This window comes from Pholcus phalangioides, unplaced genomic scaffold, assembly GCF_987345545.1.
Source record: "Pholcus phalangioides strain wild (caught in Gottingen) unplaced genomic scaffold, Ppha-v1.0 ptg000011l_1, whole genome shotgun sequence".
Lineage (NCBI taxonomy): Eukaryota > Metazoa > Arthropoda > Arachnida > Araneae > Pholcidae > Pholcus > Pholcus phalangioides.
Genome location: NW_028301604.1, coordinates 10,527,084 through 10,543,361, shown reverse-complemented (window position 1 = coordinate 10,543,361; position 16,278 = coordinate 10,527,084). Strand labels below are relative to the sequence as shown.

Sequence of the window (16,278 nt, the reverse complement as noted above, 5' to 3'; positions counted from 1 at the left end):
TAAATTGAGCAATTTAAAGTAGTACTTCAGTAGATGAATGTGATATTCAAATACAAACACAAAGGTCACAATAGGCAAATGCTCAACGAGGTGGCAGAAAAAGATTCCCATAAATGTATGGATGTCAAATATAACAATATAAAATATAAATAGTATATAGGAATAGTAAATAGGATGTAAAATATAAATAGTGTTAGTATGCCTCGACCTCGACTAGTGTTGTGTAGAGCTTGCGACGGGAGGTTTCCCTGGTCTAGGGGTATAGTAGCTGATAGTTTCAATTGTAAAGGGTGCTTGGATAGAAAAAGGCTGGAACTCGAGGTCGAAGCTTTACGGGAAAAAGTTAGGGTGCTAGAGGGCCCGGTTATAACGGACCCTCTGGTCGTCGAGCCACCTGTTGATGAAGAAGCAATCTCCACGAACAACGACATTTTAGAGGGCGAATGGGTGGTCGTGGATGAGGTAGAGGGGGATAGTGATAGGGGTTTAATCATCGGCGATTCTATGGTTAGGGAACTTGGGAACCGAGTGTGTAGGGATTTTCGGGGTTTCGAGCGCTGTTGTCTTCCTGGGGGGAAGATTGGCAACGTTCGAGACGTTTTTCATCGCCGAAAGTTGCCCTTGCGGGTGATTCTGTGGGTGGGAACAAATCAGGTAGGAGCGAATATTAGTGAGTCTCTGTCAGAATACCGGGATTTACTATTATCCGCTAGGGAGGGGGGTTCAGATGTGGCAGTGATTCCAGTGCTGCCAAGGGGTAGTAGGGGATATAGGAGTAGGATCCACCAATTCAATATAGGCCTGAAGGACATTTGCTCCTCACTTGGGGTCACGTTCTTGGAGCTTCCCGCATTTACCGATAGGTGGCTTCGTTCGGATGGGATCCATCTAAATAAGAGAGGGGTCTGGGAGGTTTACGATAGTCTTAGGTCAGGTTTTTTACTCCCAGACCACGTAGTCGGGAATGCGGGTTAGTTAATGATAATCACAACAGTACTGACGGGGAATTACCCACCTCTGACTTGGATGGCTTCTCGATTGACAACAAACCACCGGGCAAATTAAAATGTGTGTTAATAAATGCCAGGAGCTTGGGTAATAAGAAAGATTTTTTAGAAACTATGATAGTTGTGGAGGACTTGGATCTTATAGCCATTACAGAATCTTGGGCAAACGATGGGGATGAATCTTTCTTACACATCTCCGGATACGATACTTTTTTGAGAAATAGATCTGATAGGAAAGGGGGTGGAGTGTTGATATACGTGAAATCATGTTTGAAGGCTAGAGAGTGTAACGTGCAGAGAAGTGATATTGAAACCATATGGGTTGAACTTGAGAACAAAAGACGTCATAAGCTTATTGTTGGGGTTTGTTACAATCCACCGAATAGGGATCAAAACTATATCGCCAAAATGCATGATGAAATTTCCTACATGTGTAAGCGAAAGAGGGTTCTCATACTAGGGGATTTCAATTACCCGGGTATTGATTGGGAGAACCTTTCATCTGGAAATCAGTATGAAAGAGACTTTCTTAAGTTGGTGCTCGAAAATTTTTTGTATCAGCATGTATCAGAAGCCACTAGGGGTACTGCTATTTTGGATTTAGTTCTTACTAGTTCTGAGGATCTAGTTGAACATGTTTCGGTGGGGGAAGAGTTTTATTCCAGTGATCATCGTATCGTCAGATTTCACTGTAACTTTTCCTCGGGTAAGGTTGATAACAAAAGACTGGTTCCTTGTTTTCGGAGAACTAACTTTGATGTTTTGCGAAGAAGGTTAGCGGAAGTTTTCAAAGACCGGTTGGAATCAGTAGGGGTGGTAAGTCAATGGGAAGAATTTAGTACGAAGCTGTCCTCTGTTTTGCACGACGTCATACCCTTTGTTCGAAAAAAGCGTGTTTGTACATCACACCCTCTATGGTTCACGGATAGCGTGCGGAACCTTTATCTTGAAAAGAAAAGAGCATTCAGAGAGTATAAAAGTGGACGAGGTGACCTATCATTGTTTACTGATAAAAGAAGACTGTTGAAGAAAGCGATAAGGGATAGTAAAAAGCAAGTTGAATCTAGGTTGGCAGATAACATTGGCTCTGACCCAAAATCATTTTTTCGATACGTCAATAATGGATGTAAGGGGACAGTTGGCCCCCTCTCGATAGGAGGCTCAAAAGTAGAGAGCAATGTAGGCATGTGTAGTGCTTTCAATGACTTTTTCGCGTCGGTTTTTAATGGAGATAATGATATTCGATATACGGGTGTTGCATGGGGTAATAAAACGCTCAACGATATTCAAGTGGAAGACGTGGAGGTCCTAAATCTTCTAAGAAATGTATGTGCAAGCAAAGCACCAGGACCAGATGATATCTATCCCAGAGTTCTCAGGGAAGGTGCTAATGAATTGTTGGGGCCAGTCGCACAGATATACAGGAGTAGTGTTGCTGAGGGTATCGTCCCGAGAGATTGGAAACTGGCTAACGTTGTTCCGATATTTAAGAAGGGTAGTAGAGAAGTGGTGTCTAATTATCGTCCAGTGAGTTTGACGAGCTCCCTCTCGAAAATTTTGGAAATTATCATCAAAAGGCAGTTTGTGAAGTGGATAGACGAGAATAATGTATTGTCGGATAATCAGCATGGGTTCAGGAAGGGGAAGTCATGTGTAACTAACCTCCTTTGCTTCTATGATTACGTGACTAAGGCTTTGGGTAAGAGCAAAAATGTCGACGTTGTTTACCTTGATTTCCAGAAGGCATTCGATCGGGTCCAACATGGCAAACTCTTGAAGCGTTTACACGAGATTGGAATAGGGGGCAACTTGCTGAATTGGATAGAATCGTGGTTAAGAGATAGGTCGCAACGAGTTATGGTGAACGGGGAATTCTCTGGTTGGACAGACGTCACAAGTGGAGTTCCTCAGGGAAGTGTCCTTGGCCCCATACTTTTTTCACTTTTTATCGACAAACTCGATCAGGGTATCGATGGAATTACTAGCAAATTCGCAGATGATGTGAAGCTAATGGGGGTAATCGGAAATGAAAGCGATAGGGAGTTGCTCCAGACCAACTTAAACAAGATTGCAGCATGGGCAAATGAATGGAGCATGACGTTTAGCGTAGATAAGTGCATGGTCGCTCATTTTGGTTCGAACAACCCACGGTTCTCTTACGAGTTGAATGGTGTCACTATCCCGGATGCAACTAGAGTCACCGATTTGGGAATTCTCATTGACGAGCGACTTAAGTTTTCTGAACATTGTTCAGCGGTTGTCAAAAAAGCGAATAGAATGCTTGGTCTCATTTTCAAAAAGGTCTCTTCGCGTTCTCCTAAAGTCATTCTTCCGCTTTTTCGAGGCTTAGTTCGTCCTGGACTGGAGTATGCTGTAAGGTTTTGGAGACCATACCTACAGAGGGACATAGACTTGGTTGAAGGGGTGCAGAGAAGAGCTACGCGTGTCCTTATTGGCACACAGGGCTTGAGTTATGAAGAAAGACTTCATTTTTTGAATATGTTTACATTGGATGAACGCAGGTGTCGAGGAGATATGATCGAAGTGTTCAAAATTTTCAATGGGATGGATAGGATGGACCATGAACTTTTAGTACACCGCCAATCGACTGCTTTTACAAGGGGACACCAGTATCGATTGGTGAGGGACAATGCAAGGTTATGGTGTCGCAGGGAATTTTTCTCAAATAGGGTTGTTAATAAATGGAATAGCTTACCCCCGGAGGTAGTAAATTGTAACACAATTGACACGTTTAAAAAGAAATACGATAAACATGTTGGGGTAAATCGAGAAGCTATCCATTCTTAGAATAAGACAACCATAAGTATTCTTTATGGGCATTGTATAATATTTTATCATGTGTATATATTGTTTGTTAATTTGTGTTAATTGCATTTTTAATTGGGTTGCTGTATTTTTGAAACATATGACAACCATATTTTTATGGGCATCTTTTTATCAGCCACCTCGTTGGGCATTTTGCCTGTTGTGGCGTTGTATTTGTATTGTATTGTATAAGGACAGATACAGGAAACCGGTATATCGATGTTTCAGGAAAGGAAAATTCATGAAATTCTATGATAAAGGAAAATATATCAGTCTTCATAGCTTAGTTGGTAGAGTACTCGTCTTAGTACTTAGTTAGAGAGACCGGGGTTCGAGTCCCCGTGAGGGCAGAGATGAATTTTCCTTTCCTGAAATAGATATCTCCTCACGTCTTTCGTAATGCCAAATATAGTCAAAATAAAGCAACCCAGTATAAAAGCATATACGTATCACGAAAGAAGAAACTGTGCTCGTTATAACGACCCCTCATATCGTTCCACGGAAAACGGACGTTACATTTGAAGGTCATTATATCGGAAGGGAAACATATGTCAGTCGTTACACATGAAAACATTTGGGAGTTTTCCTACCGTTCGTTGTAAACGAATTTGGTCGCTATAGCGGGGGTCATTATAACGAGTGTAAAACAGTATATATATATAACTATTTTTTTTCTTGGTCCACAAAGTATCGTCATATCGAAGTATCACTTTGTGTTTTTGAGCAGTTTAAAACAGTACTTCAATAAGTGAATGTGATATTCTCTCTTATATATGCAGTGAAACTTCTCTACAACGATGCTCGATATAGCGATAAATTCCTGTACAACGATATTTTATCAAATGTTGTTTGGGATTGCCTATCTAATGTTAGATATAGCCTATGTCTAATGTTAAACTCCTCTCGATACAATATATTCTATATATGATAATCCCTCTATAATGATATTTTTAAGTGATTTTGAAAACCGCTACAACGATATTTCTTTTGTATTTCGCTCGAAATCCTTTTGAATCCAATTTTAATTTTGACACTTGTTTACGTTCATCTGAAGGCGTCTAATAACATCGATGTTTTGCATCACATGATCACCCAAAGTACTGATGTTTCTTTTTAGCAACAAAATTCTATGGCGGAGCCCCGTAGGCCCATTTTTAATTATTCATTAAGGTTACTGATTTATTTTTACTATTTAAAAATATTTATAATTATTTTTTTTAATTTTAATATTTTTTTTAAATTTTCCTAGAGTGATCGCGGAGCCCCTGGAGAATGCACAAGGAGCTCCAAGGGCTCCGCGGAGCACCGGTTGAGAACCGCTGCAATAAACTAATTTACAGGGGCAATGCATCTAAAATTACATTTTTAATCAACTAATCAGTTACAGTTTTTCACGGCGAATAAATACTTAAGGGCATTTTCTGATGGTACTAACAACGCAGATTTGGAAAAAATGTCAACAACAACATAAATGTGTGGCACGTGATTACGATGGTGTCTGTCGTTATAACGATTATCCCTGTACAACAATATTTTTCTTGGTTCGCAGAGTATCGTTATTCCGAGGTTTCACTGTATCTTTAAATATCGTCCCCCTATGCCGGAAGCATGAATGTGCAAATTTTTAAAACATGCGAAATGACGTTTGAATATCTCTACCTATATTACTCATTTTTCTAAAATGCTTTGCAACATGTGTTTCAATATGGGTTAAACATTCGCGTTTCTGGCAAAACTTGGATAACAAAATGAAGAATCCGACCAGCTGATAAACCGAAAATGCGAAAATTTGTTCATTCATGCTGCTGACATGAGAAAAACGATGTATAAATGCAAAAATTTTTAATTTTTTTAAGAAAATTTTAATTTACAGTAGTGCTCAATAGTCTTTTGACACCCATAAATGTGTCTGCAACATTTATATTTGAATTTTTTAATCAAATCTATACTATGAAACATAAACACTGAGTCTCATTACAAATTTCGGTATTTTTGGCAAATTACGTATCTAAACTTTTTAAATTTAGAAAAAAAAATTATTTTTTTGTTGGTTATAAAGTCTTTTGACACAACAAACAAAGCAAAAGTTTGGCCAAACTAGAAGAAATCTAAATATTCGAGTTCTCGAACACCGAAAGCATGTTGAGAAGGGACGGACGGATAATTCGGCTATTGCCCAACACTGCTGGCAACATTCACATCATTTTGATTTTGACAAAGCATTTGTTTTTAAAAAAGCAACACACAATTCGGAATTGAATTTTCTCGAGGGATACTTCATCAGAACATGCCAGAATTTCCTCGTTAATGATGGAAGAAACACACCACCTATTTCGTCAGCTTGGACAGGCTTTATTAACCTCAGTCGTGAAAAAACTTTCAACACTTTACAACAGATGGCTCCCCAATTCGCATCCAAAGACCACTCGGACGCAGCAAATACAAAGGCGAACTCTTCGGACGACCAGACGTAAACATCACTCTTCATTCGTGTGAGTTCTGACCACGAGGTCCTGATGACGGCTCTCCATTGAAGAGCCGAAACGCGTCGACCATTCGACCAGTGTGATTTATTTGTCTTAAAAACGTGGCAATTTTTGTGTAAAATAAAAAAAAAAAAAAAAAATTATACAGTAAAAGCTCACCAACGCCAATCAAACAAATTCCAGCTGCAGCTGTCAATAAATGTCTTCCTTTTGCTTCACATATGTCAAGGTAAGTGCAGTACATGTAAATGAGTTAGCACTACAAACATTATTACATTTGTCAAAAGACTTTTGAGCGCTACTGTACATGTTTCTACTTTGTAGAGTCTCTCAATGCTTTTTCTTGAATTATTTTAACAAAGACTGTGCTCATTTTATTTACAAACGTTTTTATAGCATATCGTTAAATACAACACAATGTGATTAATCGCTTTTATTTCTTCAACAGATGCACCTAGAGGCAGCAAAAGCTCTTCAGTTTACCGAAGAAGAATTTATGAGAGCTCTTGATTGGGGCTCATGAACCATCACGTATCTGTGAAGCATTCGAATTCCAGTTGTGTTTCAAAACTAAGCATCACATTGAAATCTGTTTTTTAGAAAACTTTTAAACTCATGAACCATGTTTAAAAAAATACCAAAACATTTTAAACTCATATATGTCATTGTTTTGGTCTTTAATTTATTTAAAAAAATGCATCTTTGTATATAACACATAACTTATGTTTTCAAATTTCCAATGGAAAATGACAAATTCATAAACCTAATTTTTTATTTATTCATTTTTTTTTTTCCATCAAGTGTATATTTTCGTTGCACCAGAATTACGTGAATTATTTATACACAGTAATCGATTCTGGTTACAGCAGGGTAGTATAAATATTCTTTTATCATGAATATGAACTTATATATCCAGTAATTTATCAACATTTAAATTTTGGTAACCTGTACATTAAGTTTTACCTCGTTTTGTGGCAGTTATTTTTAATGTGCTCATGAATTATTATGAATGTACCTGCACTGGATGATTGATAATGTAACATCTTTGCTTCACCTGTTATTATTTTGTCTGTTACTTGCTTCAAGTTTTTATGTATTCTCTTATCGTTTTAAATACAAAGTTCTACCGTGTCCTGTTTCTAGAGTATTGCATTTATTAGAGTGGAACTGTTGACATGGTGGAACAAAATTGGTCACAATAGTTATTATTTTTTTACTTAATATGATTTATTTTAATCTTGGGGATAAAGTTGTTGAAAAAGTTTAACCTTCTCACTGAAAAAATTCGATTCATAGATAGCAGAGCTGCCCTTAGGGGTGTATGATAGGTGAAAAATCATTGGGCCCTGCATTTTATAGAGGCTACACCCTCATTGTAAGGGAAATTGAAACAATTTTAATATGATTTTTTTCAGCAAAAAAATTAAGGTGCTGCACTTAATTAATTGTGTGAAAATGTTTACTAAAATCTAAAAAATAAGAGAGGAATCTTACCACCCCCTCCATTCACTCGGTGAAAATTATTCATCTTAGCAGAGGGGCCCTGCTATTGTTTTTGAACGAAGCCTTGCATTTGGTGAGGGCGGCTTTGATGAGTAGTAGATATCAAACTACTGTAATGGTCAAAATGAACATTAAAATTTCTGTTAAAAAAAAGTGAGTTTTCAGCTTGGAATTTTTTTTAATACATAATTCCAATAAATTAAAGTTCATTGAAAGTTGTGGTTTTAATATAGTAGCTTTTACATAATTATATTGTTGCTGGAAGCGAATACCAAACTCACGTGTACACAAATTAATTTAAACTCGTTTTTTTCATTATTTTTTAGCCAGTTGAAACATTTGAAAAATCATTTATGTCACAGGACGATTAATTTAAATTTGTTTCAGTTATTGTTTCCTTTCATTTCTTACATTTTCGATTATAAGTATGATTTCTTTCATGAAAGATGTCCTTTGATGGAGAACCGAAAATTTTTATCCCTATCTAAAGTCTCATAAAAGTTTTTAAATGTGTTTAATAGCTATGGTCTCTTACAAGATATAATCTGTAAATCATAGTCAGTTTATTAAACATCAGGTGATAATTTTTATGCAGTTATAGAACCATAATGATGTTTTTCTTGAAGTTTTGTGACAGAGTCTAGCCCAATGTACACAAATTGGTACTATCACATGCAGTCGAAAGTACTTGAAATTTGGATGAATGACGAGCTTGTATATACCTAGGGAAACTTATTCTAATACAGTGGTACCTAGACTAACGTCTTGAATTGCAAACTAAATCAAGTTATGAGCGAAAAATATTTGATAGAAATGCTTCGATGTGGAAACAAATAATCACTTAAGATTATGAAATGTATGAGGAAGAGTTGTCATTTAACAGGTGCTTTGAACATGTGAAAGTTGACAGCAGTGTAGGTTTTTACTGTGTATTATATTCATCTTGCAAACAATTCTACTTTTATTCTGCATAGAATGAATTGTATAATGCAATACTGATTAATTTTTCATATGAGTTTCAACATTTAAAAGTAAATTGTGAATTACAGGTTGCCGTTCGAAAATCCAGCCACCGATAACCATTTTCTTTTGAATTTCCGGCATGTATTTCGGAGCGCCTTTTAAAAGTTCGGAACTGTTCTCATAACCTGGTTTAATCTTCATGTAAGTTGATGGTTTTCAACCAAGGATCTACAGACTACTTAGAGAGGATTCAGGAAGTCCTTGGAGGAGAAAACGATCAATATTATGTGCTAAATATTATCGGCCCTTTGCAGAATAATACTTGGCAGAATAATATTTTCCCTGGTTTTAGTCTTATTAGCATAAAGGGTCCATGGAACACAAAGGTTAAAAACCCCTGGTGTAAGTGAAGGTGTGGAAATTACTGGTGATTTATTAAAAGCATAAGCCAAAGCGGTTCATAAGAGCTGGAATTGCAACTTAAGTGTGAATATTGAGAAAGTAGATTGTATCATTTCAAGTAGCTTAGGCTATTGTATCATTTCAGTATCATATGGCTTAGAGTTTCGTGAGATGTGTGGGAAAATACGTTCGGCAAAGAGGCAACTAGTGCATTTGTGGATTAATTTGCAAAATTAGTTAGTGATGAACATTTGAGTTCCTGAACGGACAGTCTTTCGAGGTAACTGTACACTATTACAGGGTAATGATGAAAATTCTGTAGAACTGTTTTATTTAGGGTGAACATTAACACATTTCATTTGCTTTCATTTGGTGTTTGATTTTCTTCCTTCGAAGGACTCTAGAATTAGTCATTTTCTGTCAAATATATACAGCATATATAATCATCGAAAATCCGGCATTCGTCGGGTTCAGAGGTTGCAAAATTTTCGAAAATGTCAACCTGTAGTAACACTTCTACTGTTTATATATCGGAATATTTGCTTTGAGATACAAGTTTTTCAAGATGCAAGAAATTGTCACGAATGAATTTTTCTCGTAAGTTGAGGTACCATTGTATAAGACTTTCTAAATATGCAAGTCAATTTATTAAATTACTATTATATTCTTATAGGTGATATTTCCAATATACCACCTGTGCCTTGCCTTCTATTTTCATTTCCAACAAAAAATAGCCTATGTGAATCTCTTATTATGTGACTGTATGTGAATCTCTTATCGTGTTACTGATGAAACTTCTTAGTTTTTTGCATTTTACTTGGTTTTTAACCATTTTTTGCGAAAAAAAACTTTTCTTATTAGTACTTATTCTTAAAGTATCTTATTTTCTTATTAGTACTATTCTTACGTGCAGGTATGTGTATTTAATTCATGAAAAAATAATATGAATGAACATGATAAAAGAACATGATTAAGAACATGATAAATTACTCCATTAAGAGTAATTTATATAGATTCTAATTACATAGAGAGAATTTATACCGATTATTTTTTTCACAGTTGTTGCTTCATAGTCATTTTGATCAGATGAGTTAATAATGTCAGGATAAATTGTTTACTGCTGATATCTAATCAATAGACAAATGCATTCATGCCACAGCTGAAGGTTGGCATGCTAGCAATGTGACTGCCAGGTATCAAGAAACTTTTGCTTACAATAAACTCGTGTTATATAGCATATGGTTATACAGCTAAGAACAAATGAGTGGAATTTTTAAATAATCTTTTTCCATATTCTGAAATTTTTCATTTTGAAACAGAGTCGGTAGTTTTTAGGGATTTTCCGAATGGTTATGTATATGTGCGTGTTTATTAAATTTCAACTTTGCTTTCTTTTACAAACACTTGCTAAACATTTTTCTTCTTATTGTTGAATGTTAATATTTTATACATTATAATTAACTTAAAACAACAGTTATTGAAAAGCTTTTTTTTTAATTTGGAAAATTGATGGCATCAATAAGAATAAAGTCATGGTTTTCATGACAAGAAACTAAAAGCTTTCACGTGGTCTGTTTTACTTTTTTTTTTCTCAAGTACATCATCGTTCATTGCTGTTATTAATAATTTTTTTGGATGTATTTTGTATGCTATACAAGTTATGTTTTGCGTAAAGGTTCCCATGTCAATTATGAAGTTTGTGATATTCTTTTTAAAAGCCATTTTATGGCAGTTTATTTTTTACCAGTGCATAACTGAGTTTATTTTTCTACTTGCATTTTAGCAAGAACCTCTAATCATAGAGAGGTCCTTTCTCATCACTGCCTTGAAAGAAATTTTTCATGTATTTGTATACCTGTTCTAAAAATAGTAATGCACATAGAAGAAAATATTTTCCAGAATTTGGAAAGCAGTTATATGTATACATACAGTATATAAATATACTAGTACATATGTATGTATATATACATATACACAGCTTGGTGCTATGTTTTTGTGTATTACAAAACTATATTTATAACTGTATATGTGGTGGAGGGTTTTTAGAAAGTACTAAGTACATGGTAATGATATTTGAAGCATTGAAGAACAACATTTTTTGCTCTAATTTTCCTACTTATAGTTATTTTCGGTGCATTTCAGACTGGAAACGAAATTGTTCACGGAGTCTGTATTGTCCATATCACTGGTATGAAGTATAATAATGAAATATCAAATCCCATGTTGTAAACATATGTACACATCATGAATATATACAACATCATAAATGACAGAATTTCCGTAAAATGTGTTACAATAAATGCGAGATGAATTTTTTTTCAGTTGATTGTTCTTATAATGTTTTGAGTCATGCATTTAATTCTTGTACAGTCTTGTACATCTTTAAAATACTATTATTGTATCATGAAGAGAGGAATATTTTTATCCTTAAGTGATGTAAAGCTCATCGAGAGAAATTTTGAGAGATACTTCTATCGTAAAAGTTTTTTTTTTTTCAAGATTTTCATCATTTGTTGCCACATAGCTATATTGACTCAATTAATCCTTTTTTAAGACCATATGTGACGTAAACAAATGATCCAAATGCAGCAAAATTGGATAGGTATACTTGGTTACAATCCAGAAGCAGTAGTTTTAAAATCAGCCTCTGCTCATAGAAAATTTAAATCAATATGTGCATAACTCACATCTTGGCATGTTTTGAAAGAGAAAAATAGGTTTTGTTGCTGTTTTTTTTTAACACCCAAAGCAATGAGATGAATCTCTAAAATATACTGAAAACAAAGCTATAATAAAGTCAGTACTATTAGGCAAAACACTATGCAAAATGTAAAATATTGCATGTTACATAACATTGCATCACATCCCCCTCAGCTCAGTCTTATCCAGGTTATCAAGTTAATTTGCTAAAATACAAGGGTCGTTTTACTAAGTAAGGCAAAAAAAGGATGTTTAAAAGGTTTTTTTGGGCAATTTCTATTTTATTATTAATATTCTATTTTATTAAATATTCTATTTTATTAAATATTCTATTTTATTAAATATTCTATTTTATTAAATATTCTATTTTATTAAATATTCTATTTTTCACCATTGTCTCCTTCAAGAGCTCCACACACTTTCTCCGATGATTTTCAAATTTCTTTATCCCGTCAAAAAATTACATTTTATCTAACCCCTCAAAGTAGTCATTTATAGCTGCGATGGCTTTTTCATTTGATAAAAAAAAAGTTTTCCACCAAACCAATCTTTCAAATTTAGATTAGAATTAAGCTTAAAAGTTTTCGGGTTTTTTGGCCGACGTGAAGTAAAGTTTTTGTCTTTCGACGTTTCTCGTTCGCACGAGTGGCGAACATTTTCAAGAAATCATTACGTAACCAGCCGCAAGTAGTAGCCTTTTGCCCACCGTTACGTAATGATTTCTTGAAAATGTTCTCGCGCGAACGAAACATCGAAAGACAAAAGCCGTACTTCACGTCAACCAATAAACCCAAAAACTTTTAAGCTTAATTCTAATTTACACGATGGCCACGGAAGTCTTTTTTTTGTTTCATTTCAAATTTAGAAACACGAAAAAGTCACATGGGGCCAAATCTGTAGAATTCAGTGGATGAGAGATTGGTACAAAACTAATTACCACAATTTGGCCATTGCAATGGTGGATCTGTGAAATGAAGCATTGACTTGATGAAATGGATCTTTCTCTTTTTTTTTTTTGCATCAATCTTGGCCGTTCCACCTGCAGCTGCTCTTTCAAATTTCTCAGAAGTATGGCATAATGTTTTCCTATTATTGTCTAACCTTTCTGGAAGTAGTCTATACTGGCATTGCCTTGGAAATTCTTTAAAATTGTGGCCACAACTTTTCTAGCAGTCAAAACAGCCTTTGCTTTGTTTCGTGCCGTTTCACTACGCTCCATCCTCTGCTTTGACCGTTGTTTTGACTCTGGTATATAGTGATTAATCCATGTTTCATCTGCAGTCCGAAATCGACGCCGAGTCCTCAGAGCTATGAGTCAATGTCAACAAACTTTTTTTCAACTATATTTTGCATTCTCTTTTGATCCACTGTGAGCAATCATAGCACCCATCTTGCAAAAAGTTTTTTCATTTGCGATTTCTCATGGAGAATATTGTGAACCATTCTGTTGAAATAACCACGATATCAGCTATCTCAAGCACCTTCAATCTGCGATCTTCCATGACGATACCGTGGACTATTCAGTAATTCATAGTAAGTCTGCTATGACCAAAAACGAGAAACAGGCTAAACAGCTTCCACGAAAAAAAATTCACGGATGCCAAACACAGCCATTCCAAGCAACGCCACTTAGGAGGAGTGGTTTACTTCTACCTAGAGGGAACAGTGTCGTCTTAACGCATGGGCCCACCCGAGCACGGCCCGGAGGCCCCAAGATAAGAGGGGCCTCAGAAAAATGAGAAGTAGTTGAATTTTGAATTTGAATTTTTGAAATTTGAATTGCCAGGTAGGGCCTCTGAAAAATCACCTGGCCCGGGAGCCCACGATGCTCTTCAGACGGCCCTAAGTGAGAGAACCGCGCACTAAGGATGCTCCGCTTACCGTAAGGCGATTCCAGTTACTTTTGGGTCTCGTATATCTTTTTTCTCCCTTTCGATAACATCCAAACAAAATAGTACCTCAAAATGAATATTATGGTGCAAGTTCAAACTCTCTCTAATTTTTTTTAAATATATAAATGTGCTATAATTATAATTTCTGCAAGTTTTTGCAGCATTTGAATCACCAATTGGTGTCTGTGGTCATTTCAAGCAAAAACATTATTTATTTTTACTACTCTAATATGCTATTTGTTACGCAAATATTTTTCATTACATACTGTGTGTCAAGAAAAACAATGTGCGTTTTTATGCATTTAAAATTTGTTGAAAATCTTGAACTTTTTTTTGTCTCAAATTTATAACTTTACATTCTATAGTAAACTGTGAAGGTTTTCACCATAATTCTTTGAAAGATTGTCAAGCTGCATTCATATCTATAAACTGCAATTCCAAATTCTGTCTGTTTAGGTTAACCAAATATATCAACTTATATCAGCACCATTTTTGTATGGTTAAAGTAAAATTGTATGTTCATAGATCTCTGCTAGATTTGATATACTTTGCCGAAGTGTCATAATTTGTGAATAATACAAAATATTTTTTATTCCGAAGGGAAAATTTTATGGTACTGTGATGCATGAGAAATGGTGGGCTGATAAATGAACATTAAAATATTCAATGAGACTCATGAATTCACAAAATGTCTTTATGTATTATATTGTTATTGTGGTATTATGTATTTCAAGAAAAGTTGTTGTAATTGAAGGATGGGTTTTCTGTCATATTTGATTTGAATGAGTCTGAAACAAATATGTATAGTTGTGCGTTGATGCTGAACTGTTACAGTGTGGGTGTTGAAACACATTAAATTTCATTTTTTCAAACCAAAAGTAAATAAATATGAATCCTTTAAAATTTTTTTTAGTTTTTTTTCCTTTTATTTCAAGATTGAATATATTTATTAACTACTTTTTTTGAAGGGACGGAATATGGTTTGAGAATAAATTTATTCCAATTACAGTAAAACCTCCTCTAACGACCACCTCCGAACAATGATAATCTCCAAACAACGGCCGCGTTTTATTGGAATCGAACGCGTCCTAGACTTAACATTACAATTAACCTTCGAACAACGGCCACTTATGACATGGAATCCGAAAAATATGCATATCGCTATGAGAAAAATAATTTTCAAGTTGATTTTCAAGAGTCGCTATTATGTATGCTTTTTTAAAATTATGTATGCTTTAATATTAAGAAGACACCAACGAATAAGGCAAATATACAAAAATAGAAAAATCCTAATACATTTCGACACCAATGGGTGTCGTCTTCAGAGAAAAAATATTTAACCACTAGTCACGCTGACCGAGTTTCCCACTTGGGTTGAATACCAAATTTTTTAACGCTTGGTTGCTCAGCGGAAAAAGTACGTCTGTTCACTTCAAACATCGTGGTCGATCGAATGCATTTTGGAAATACGGATAGACAACGTCGACTTTTTTGCCTTTGTACAAAGAAGGCTTAAGAGCAAATACCAGCACCACCCTCCTCAAAGACAATACAAACACCCAGATCAGGATTTTGAACGGAACGAGCCCCTTTTCACTTACAGCAGTGGTTATCAAAGTGGGCGTCACGGATCTCAGGGCCTCCTTTTTCAGAGGCATTGTGACGTGCTGCCAATATTGATGTGTTCCTGTTCTCAATGGTTTAACCCATACAACGGCAATCCCGAAATATCTCATCTAAGTGGCTCCACTTTATTTTAGCAACCCCGAAACGCCTTGGTTTCTTAAAACGCTCTTATTTCGGCAACCATGACACAGATACCATTGTAAGTTTTTTTCCTGATAACATGTTTTCCTTCCCCATCCCGTCCAGTCAATAAACAGCAAGTGGGTGAAGTCAGTTTTTGTTCGAAGTCTAACAACAGAAGTGGAGAGAGACGATATTTTTCCCCCTTTGAGGTAATATAAGATTATTGTATACACCAATAACAACTGAGAAAACGATCGTTTTTTTCCTCTTCCTTGTTTTTTTTTAATTGGTTATTATTTCCGGTTTTGGAGTAGCGGGGGAAGTATTTATCATCTCATGCCAATCGAAAAAAAATTCTCTTCTTGAAAATGGGTGGCAATTCCTAGAAGGTTTAGTGATTTCTACTGCGGCAGTTATAATACGGATCAGGAAAATTTTTTAAATGGCTTAATGATTTCAAGTGGTTCCTTCATGGATATAGAATATCTACTGGACTACTATGGGGAGCCGCAGAAGAACTATGACTAGAGCAAAGGAGCCATGGTCCCAAAAGTTTGAGAAGTACTGACTTACAGTGCAAAAAATGAAAACACAATAAGGTTTATACTGAGCCTCAGAGCCCCCCCCCCCAAATAATGAATACTTTCACAGAAATTACTGACTATCAAGTGTAGCCGCTGGGGTGGTCGAGTGGTCATAGTGACGGACTCGCATCGCGGGGATCCGGATTCGAACCCCACCGGTGCCACA

The 16,278-nt window shown here is 35.6% G+C and overlaps 1 protein-coding gene across 2 annotated transcripts in view; it reads left to right on the top strand.

The window, feature by feature from the left end:
• Positions 1-14,682, top strand: part of LOC149080035 (testis-expressed protein 9-like) — a 48,241-nt gene extending 33,559 nt beyond the window's left edge. For both annotated transcript variants that reach the window (XM_089238979.1, XM_089238978.1), the window contains exon 11: positions 6,768-14,682. In XM_089238979.1, the coding sequence (XP_089095105.1) occupies positions 6,768-6,842 (75 nt within the window). In that variant the 3' untranslated portion in view covers positions 6,843-14,682. The remainder of the gene's footprint in view (positions 1-6,767) is intronic.
• Positions 14,683-16,278: the final 1,596 nt, after the last annotated feature.